The 9,000-nt window shown below is 42.1% G+C and overlaps 1 protein-coding gene across 2 annotated transcripts; it reads left to right on the top strand.

Moving 5' to 3' along the window:
* The first annotated feature begins 45 nt into the window (after positions 1–45).
* Positions 46–7,097, top strand: ATP23 (ATP23 metallopeptidase and ATP synthase assembly factor homolog). 2 transcript variants are annotated; one of them, XM_026083502.1, is made up of 6 exons: positions 46–430; positions 1,185–1,230; positions 1,339–1,420; positions 1,796–1,933; positions 4,525–4,608; positions 6,561–7,097. In XM_026083502.1, exons 1-6 carry the CDS (start codon positions 61–63, stop codon positions 6,762–6,764), a joined length of 924 nt encoding a protein of 307 aa, XP_025939287.1. In that variant the 5' UTR covers positions 46–60; the 3' UTR covers positions 6,765–7,097. The 2 variants fall into 2 exon arrangements, with proteins under 2 accessions (XP_025939287.1, XP_025939288.1); XM_026083503.1 differs by having other exon boundaries at positions 262–430; positions 1,127–1,230.
* Positions 7,098–9,000: the final 1,903 nt, after the last annotated feature.

Genomic DNA, 9,000 nt, shown 5'->3' with positions numbered 1-9,000 from the left:
GCGAGCGGCGCGGTCGCCCCAGCACCCCGGCGGCCCCGCGGCGACAGGAACAGACAGCGCATGCGCCCACGCTGCCCCGGCTCGGCCCGGCCGCGCTTTGCCTCCCGGCTCGCGGAACGGCGGCCCTCGGCGCTGCCTGGTCACGCCCCCTCTCGCGTCACGTGGCGGGCAGCCGGCCCGGCGATTGGTGGGGCTTGCCGTGCCCTTTGCTCCGCAGCCGGGGGCGGTGGCCGACGCGGGGAGGGGGCGGACATGGAGGCCGGGGAGCCGGTCCCGCCGCCGGCCGAGGAGAAGGCGGCAGAGGAGGAGGATGATTTCGGCTACCGGCTCTTCCCGGACCGCAACAAGAAGCCGCAGAGTTTCCTGGCCCGCAGCCTCTTCACCTTCCATAACAGGTGCCAGCTGATGCTGAGGATGACCCTGGACACGAGTAAGCGCTTCCCCGCCGCCCGGTGGCGGCGCCTCGCTGCCGGGCAGGGCCGGGCCGGGGCAGCGGCGGGCGCCCGCCCGCCGGGGGAGGGGGAGGGTGTGTGTGTGTCTGTGTCTTGCGGTGGCCTTGGCTGCGGGGCCCGGGCTGCCGGGAGCCCCTCCTCCGAGCGCTGCTGCCTTCTCCGGCGCTGTCCCTCGGGGCCCTCCGCCGCTGGGCACCGTCTCTGCCCCTCCGGGGGACCCGGGCAGTGGGCCTGGCCTGGCCTGAGGAGAAGGCAGGGATGCGGCCGGTGCTTAATGAACACCCTGGTTTTGGTTAAGACAAAGAAAACTTTTGAAAAGTGGCTGTGTGTTTTATTTCTCCCGGCAAGACTTTCTCTATTTCTTCTTCTTAAAAATTTGAGAGGATCGACAGATTTTTGGTTCATGTGTGGATTTTTCATTACGGTGTGTTGACTGTGCTAAGCGTTGGTGAGGACATGGAGGTAGATATTAGTCCCTACATTGGTATTTATTACCAATAAAATAATGTCTGGTGTGACTTGATTCCTGAATAGTATTGTATATATATCACTTTACATAGCCTGAGCTCTACTGATTAGATATCAGCTATAATGCGTTATGGTCAAATATTGCAATATATAAATTTGTATGCATGGTGCTTTTTTCATGACTATCTTTGTATTCTTGATTATAGATGACTTTCTGTACAAAAGTTTTGTCTAGAGAAATTGATTGCAGCCATGTTTTTCTAGATCCATATGCTCAACTACTTCTTGAGGCTATGAAGCAATCTGGTTGGTATGTAAACTAACTGATATTGCTTTGTGTGGTAACATCTGTATTATATGGGGTTAATAGTCTTATTAAAATTCTCTCCTGTAACTTTGTTCATTTGGGTCTTTTCAGCACTGTCTTCAATGACCGGCACTTTTCTTGTGAAAACTGTGATGGCTGCGTCAGTGGAGGTTTTGATTCTGCCACATCTCAGGTAGGCACTGAACTACACATTGTCGTCTTTCAAAGAACTGACTATGAATGTTTTAGTATTTTGTTACTAAGTGAAAAAGGAGTTGAATTGCTAATACTGGTATCTGATTTGAAAACATAAAAAGAAGACGTGCAAGATGTCCAGCAATATAGAACTAGCATTACTGGTAAACTGCAGAATGATGAGACAGTTAATGTTGAAAACCATTGGTCATTTTTAAGGGTTTAAACAATGCAGGTGATCTCCACAAGGTCTCTGAGGAGTAAGGGAGGTGCTGAAAGTTAGTGTAGCTCAGAGTCAGTAAATAAAGTATGTACCACTAGCAGTGATGGTTTATTTTTCTATAAAAGACTATCCATATCTTTTCTTCTACAGATTGTTCTGTGTCAGAACAATATTCGTCACCAATCCCATATGAACCGTGTGGTTACACATGAATTGATTCATGCTTTTGATCACTGCCGTGCACATGTTGACTGGTTCAAAAATGTCAAACACTTAGCATGTTCAGAGGTAAGTTAAAATGCTTCTAACATTGTCACTCTATTACTGCTGGTTATTAGGGATGTTTCATGTTTTAAGACTTTTGACACTGTCTACCATAACATCCTCATAGGTAGACTCAGGAAATGCGGGCTAGATGAGTAGACAGTGAGGTGGATTGAGAACTGGCTGAATGGCAGAGCTCAGAGAGTTGTGATCAGCGGTGCAGTCTAGGTGGAGGCCTGTAGCTAGCGGTGTCCCCCAGGGGTCAGTCCTGGGTCCAGTCTTGTCCAACTTCTTCATCAATGACCTGGATGAAGGCACAGAGTGCACCCTCAGCAAGTTTGCTGATGATACAAAACTGGGAGGAGTGGCCGATACACCAGAGGGCTGTGCTGCCATTCAGAGAAACCTGGACAGGCTGGAGAGGTGGGCGGAGAGGAACCTCATGAAGTTCAACAAAGGGAAGTGCAGGGTCCTGCACCTGGGGAGGAATAACCCCATGCAGCAGTACAGGTTGGGGGCTGACCTGCTGGAAAGCAGCTCTGCTGAGAAGGACCTGGGAGTGCTGGTGGACACCAAGTTAAGCATGAGGCAGCAATGTGCCCTTGTGGCCAAGAAGGCCAATGGTGTCCTGGGGTGCATCAGGAAGAGTGTTGCCAGCAGGTCGAGGGAGGTGATCCTCCCCCTCCACTCAGCCCTGATGAGGCCACATCTAGAGTACTGCGTCCAGTTCTGGGCTCCCCAGTACAAGAGGGATGTGGCACTACTGGAGCAAGTCCAGCGAAGGGCTACAAAGATGATTAGGGGACTGGAGCATCTCTCTTATGAGGAAAGACTGAGAGAGCTGGGCCTGTTTAGCTTGGAGAAGAGAAGGCTGAGAGGAGATCTTATCAACGTGTGCAAGTATCTGAAGGGAGGGTGTCGAGAGGATGGGACCAGACTCTTTTCAGTGGTGCCCAGTGACAGGACGCAAGGCAACGGGCACAAACTCAAACACAGGAAGCTCCATCTGAACACGAGGAAATACTTTTTCACTGTGAGGGTGACAGAGCACTGGACCAGGTTGCCCAGAGAGGTTGTGGAGTCTCCTTCTCTGGAGATGTTCAAAACCCGCCTGGATGCAATCCTGTGCAACGTGCTGTAGGTGACCCTGCTTGAGCAGGGGGGTTGGACTAGATGATCTCCAGAGGTCCCTTCCAACCTCAGCGATTCTGTGATTCCCATAACATACTTTTTTTTCTGATTAAGTGTAACATTGTTAGTAGTACATTTTGCTCATGATTTCATATACATTTCAGAGGAAATAGGAATAAGCTACTTGAAAGGCTTTGGAAATTGGATACATTATGAGATGAAGTCAGACCACTGCTTAGGCTACTAAAGATGCCTCTTATGTATACAGCTTGTGTATATTCACATACTTTTAATTGTTTTCCTATGTAATCCTTATCATGTGAGCACATAAAATCTTACCCTTATGATTAATGTTACAAAACCATGTCTTTGTGACTGTGCAAATGAATAGGATTAGGTGACTCTTTGACTGTATTTTTTAAAAATAAAATGATATCAAAATACTTTGCAATCATTCTTTAGGGAACGTACTCAATTTGAGACTTAAGATATGCACAAGTTTCATCTATAAACTGTAAACAGTAGGTCAGAGAACTGACATGACAAATTTGGTACAGAACAGATCAGACTTCATAAAAACAAATTTTAAGCATATTTGCCTTGGAAATACTTTCCATTGTCAGGTATCATCTTTATCTTTTAATAGATATAATTTAGTGTCAAGTAATGTTATATGGTGTCATTAAAGCCATTCTGTATAATTCAAAATTGTTATCTTACCTGCTTTTTTTGTCTATGTATCTACACAGTGCAGATTAACAAATGTACATCTCAAACATGAAATTAGAGAACATGCATAAAACAAGTTTGGCTTGATCTTGCTTTTGTTGAAATTCTTTGCGTGCTTCAGCTCTTTTGGTAGTTATTTTCTATAACCATGGCGTTTATAACTTTTGCTCATTCAACTTTTTAATTCTTCCATTTCATTTTTTTGATATATTACCCTTCACTCTGGTATTTAATTATAGGAAATACAATTTTAGTTACATTTCCCAGTTGAGGAGATATGGTGTGGAACAGTTGGCTGACAAAGGAAATTTCAAGGCACAAGAGAAGACAGTTTACAAGGGAATAAAGATGTATTCTTTTAAATGTGTCTTTTTCTAAAGCAGGTGATTTAGCAGGTTACTGCTGTTCTATCTCTTTGAAAGGTATCTTGTCTTCCTTCCTGGCCATTGTATCAGTTTCTCATATAGATGGTTTGGGGAGAATCTGTTTCCATGTTTCTTTAGCAGTTCATGTATTTATGATCTTTTCTGCTCATTTGTCTAAACCTGATCCCTGGAGCTATCTGCAGGTTTTATAGTAATATGTTGCCATTTGTTGGAATTGAGAGGATATAAAGATATTATGTACTTAATAAGTGCAAGTGGTCCTGGGAACATTCTTTACTGGCAGTCACCAGAAAAAAAGTTGTTTGTTTGACTTTGTATTACAATTTTTTTTTCTCTGATCTTGTGGCTTTTTTTCTTCCCCCACAATAGATTCGAGCTGCTAATCTCAGTGGAGACTGTACACTGATGAATGAAATAGCCAGGTTTAAATTTGGATTAAAGCAACACCATCAGGTAAAGACTGTAGATGTTAGTCTGTTGATTTGTTATGAGCATTCTTTCTATTTTTGAGCTCTGCCTTCCATACTTTCATAGCTGAAAACATCACAGAAAGAAGTAGATCTCAGAATCATTGATACTCTTGTAAATGTTTATCTGTCCTCCATTTAATTTTATTCTCCCATTTTTGAGCCCTGCTTCACTGTTCTGTGTCTCTTCTTCCTCAAGGCTTGTCTTGTCTTTCTATTCTGAAGTTTTCCCTTGGAAATGTATTCCTACTCCCCTAGTTCTGTCTAGCATCTATATCTGCCTTGGACAAGCTGTGTTTTGTTGCTGTTGGATGTTTTTCCTTTTAACCAGTGCCTCTTTCATTTTTGGCTCTTCTTGCAGTGTTTTTCTCTACTCATTTCTCATCCCTGGATTCCTTCTTAAACCTCTCTACTAAGGAGAAGAGAGAGGAACCGTAGCTGAATGGAACACTGGTAGCTGCTGACTAATCTGCATCCTCCTCTTACTGTTCTCAAAGGGCAAATGTCTTGACTGGCGAGGGAAAAAATCATAAAGAGCCTGATCCTGCTTGGTTTTGTCAGGAAGCTGCAATGAATTTCCTGTACTGTCGCGCAGTTAAATGGCAGCTGACTGAGTACTTTGCTGCAAAGCAGCAGTCTACTTAAGTTTTCTGTTACTTTCTTCTACTTTTTTACAGATACAGTGTACAGGCCCCTCCTATAACACTGAGCCGTAATTCTGTTTCACAGTTTTCATTATCACTTGCACCTGAAAAGTGAATACATAATGATACCATTCCCCCTTATGGCTTTTGGTATTTATTGTCCCCCTTTTATATTGCTAGTGGATGTTTGCCATATTCCATCACAATTCCATATTTGCAGAGCAGTAGGGTGCAGCAATGCCGGAGAATATGCTATGTATTTGCTGCTTTCTCTTAATTAAACTTTAATGCTTCATGATTGATTTTGTTTGCCTTTTCTGTTATTTTTGTTGGAGTGAAATAGCTGAATACCTAGTCATATTCTAGAGCAGTATCACCGACAACTGAAGAGAACTGAGTCAATGATTAGCGCAGTACCACTGACAGTGGAAGAGCACTGAATGAACAATAAAAAAATTCTTAAAGGCCAGGTTTGAATACAGTTTCTAAAACATCTTTGGAAAGCTTTAGCTGCTTTATAGAAAACTTTTTTTGACTCAGAAGTGATTTTTAAATTAGGAGCTTGTTTTCTCATCCCAGTTACTATTTAATAATTTTGTTAGTAGATGTTTAATAAGTTTTGGCAGGAAATGTCTTACCCTCTATATGATTAAAAGAGTTTGAAAACTGGAAGAGAGAGAACGACAAGGGGTCTAAATAACCTAGTGCATTAAGTCCTATACTATTTTTTTTTTCTTTAATAAGAATAAAGACTACAGGTTGAGTCTCAAGTAATTGTTCCCTTTTAATCTAGAGCAGCAGTGACCTTGTAGCTGGAGATATTGTCCACCTTTTTTGTTTTTCATATCAGCAAATGTTGTCTTAAGGAGAGGTATCAAAATGAAGGTCAGCAGAGGAATCCATTACTTGGTCTTATTTTTTACAGCACTTCGGTTGGAAAAGCGCTAACTGAAATTTATGTTGGGTTATCTTTTTGACATACTTTCTCTTGTGTGTAATTCTAAGTTGTACAAATATGTGATACTACAACAAAAGTCAAATTGCATTTTATTTCCTGTTACAGGAAAACTCCTTTTTTTAGCCAAAGGCTTATGTGCATAATGGAAAACTAAAATACATAGTTAACATAGGATTGAACAAAAATGTACTTTATTACAGGCATTGTTTGACTCTTCTGTGCTATAAAATTTCTGCATATGTAGTAGGAGTTAATATTTGACAAAATCTGAACAATGTAATCTATTTTAACTTCTCAGATAATGACAAATTTTCTTCATCTATTTCCCACTTTCAGACTTGTGTACGAGACAGAGCTATTCGTTCCATTCTGGCTGTTAGAAAAGTTAGCAAAGAAACAGCAGAAAAAGCTGTGGATGAAGTTTTTGATGCCTGCTTCAATGATTTGGAACCATTTGGAAGAATCCCACACAACAAATCAGATGCAAAACGTGCTTATAAAGACTTTCAGAACCGAGATCGCTATAATGCTAATTTGTAAAGGAAAAAACTTGAAAAATTATTTTAATATCTGGTTATGCCTAGATTAAGCCTACGCACACAGCTCTGGTGGAAAGGGCAGTTCTACCAAGTGAATCAATTCATTTTGTAGACTTTATCCAGGAGCCAAGTTCCATTGAGGTAAATGAAGTAAGCAAGACTATAAACAGTGTGTTTCCTCACCTGTTATTTCAGCAAGATCATTCAGTGTATCAAATGACTTGGCAAATAAGACCTATTCTGCACAATTCAATGCAAATTAATTCTGCTCAGTATGATTAGGACTTTGTTTCTATAAGTTCTGTCTTTACTGAATAAATCTTTTCATAAAATCTTTAAATTTCCATCATTTCTGATACATAGTCATAAACCTGATAATCTTGATCATTCCATTTTCAAAAGTGAGCACCCGAAGTATAGCTCTTGGGTCTCCATTAAATTTTGGATTATCCCTAGTTGCCTAAACTGCTGCATTTGTCTCTAAAGTTCAGTCTTTCAGCACCTCTGAGATCCTTGGAAACCCAGCCAACTGATGTCAACTGCACAGGTACACCAAGCCCTTTGGTTTATTAGGGGTTTAACTGACAATTCTCTGGCTTAAGCTAAATAAGCATTGTGAGAGTGTATTCACCTGATTGGGCCTTGCCCAAAAGGTAGGTGTAGCTTACAGTTTTCTTCCTATACTGCAAGGCAGATAAACTGTACAGGGTATCTAGTTATCCAGATCCCCTGTTCCTCTGAGGGAAGGCGGGTTACTAGCTACATCCTATATCTGAGAGAAAAATGTCTTGGATACCACAGCACAAACAAAGATCTAATGTCTCACTCCTCCGTTATTTCCAAATACAAGGTATTCTAATGATTGTCTCAGATGTGAGATAACCACATTCTCTTCTCTCTTGAAATTAGAGGCTTCTTTACCTCAAGTATGGTTCACTGACATAATGGTGATGAGGCTCCACAGTAAAAGCTTCCTGTGCTGGTATGCCTTCTAATTCCATCAGCTCTCAGTTGACTCATCACCTGACCCTAGGCAGAGCTCCATGCATTCCCACTGCTCTCTCACAAAAAGGGCAACTCCTCCTCAGCCCGTCCTTCCTAAAGAGCGTGTTTCATCACTGCGTTGCAGCACTCTGGTCGTGTGAGCTATCCCACCACGTCTCTGTCATCCTAGTGAGATCATAGCCATGTAGCTGCATGCAAGCATCTGATTCCTCCTGTTTTAGCTTAATTCTTCATAACTCTTCTTTGCATCTGCAGGATAGGGCATTGCTAAAAAACAAAACAACAACCCCCCCCCCCCAGCATCTTAAAAAATGATTGAATAGTACAGACTTCTAATGTATCATCTAGATTATCCCTTTCTTCAGCTGAACACCTAACAAGATACTATGCCACAGATACTAGTTCAGTTTAAAAACAAATTTTACATTAGTTCTGTGCAGCAGTTAGATTTGGATCAAGAGAAGGAACTGTGTAAGTTAAAATTCAAAGTATTTTCACCTGTGTTTCAAATGTTCAGCTCCTAGCATAGAAGCAACAATGCTGAGTTGATGCCAGTTATCTGCAAAGCTGTAGTAGAATTCGGTGCCTTGAACTGTACATGGGACAGCCTACAAGAAATGCCTGAAAGAGATGGATCTGAAATGCAACTGTGTTCTAGACTGTAGATATCTGGGTGAGACTGACACTCCCAGTGTGAAATTACTCCATGCACCTAGACGCTAGGGCATTCTTTTCATGACAAGTAATACAGTCGCTTCGGCATGGGTGTCCCAGATACAGTTAAAGAGCCTACATGAACTTGGGAACATTCCCACTAGGCAGTTTGCATGCCAGTCCTCCGGAGATTTGAAAAGTTTAGAAAATATAGATGGGAGTTGTTTTGTTCACTCACCATCAGTGTTAGATAACCATCCTAGTCAAGTTTAATTTATCACTGTAGATGTAGTTGGTTATACAGTACCTGGAGCCTGAGTCCTAAGCACAAGAATCTGCCAATTATGTTTTGTTCACACTGAATTCACTCAAGCAAAAAAAAACCCTCTGCTCTGTTACTTGTTGAGTTCAAACTACTTGGAAATAGCAGTAGAATGCCACCTGCTACCTGGGTGGGCTTAGATGACATGTGAGGTCACTATGCAAATCTGTAGTGTGAACCCAGAGCTCAGGCTCAATCTTTTGGAAGAATAACTGCATAGATACACACATTTTATTTGCTGCCTGTTTAGTGTAAA

Source organism: Apteryx rowi, unplaced genomic scaffold, assembly GCF_003343035.1.
Source record: "Apteryx rowi isolate R43461 unplaced genomic scaffold, aptRow1 scaffold_604, whole genome shotgun sequence".
Taxonomy (NCBI): Eukaryota; Metazoa; Chordata; class Aves; order Apterygiformes; family Apterygidae; genus Apteryx; species Apteryx rowi.
Note: the sequence above shows the minus strand (reverse complement) of the source record. Positions and strands in the feature narration are given on the sequence as shown.

Bases quoted from the DNA above. Each gene is read 5' to 3' on its own strand.
- ATP23 (XM_026083502.1), top strand. From the start codon at position 61: ATGCGCCCACGCTGCCCCGGCTCGGCCCGGCCGCGCTTTGCCTCCCGG. The intron at 1,421-1,795 runs GTAGGCACTGAA...TTTCTTCTACAG, and splicing joins TTGATTCTGCCACATCTCAG to ATTGTTCTGTGTCAGAACAA. The intron at 4,609-6,560 runs GTAAAGACTGTA...TCCCACTTTCAG, and splicing joins GATTAAAGCAACACCATCAG to ACTTGTGTACGAGACAGAGC.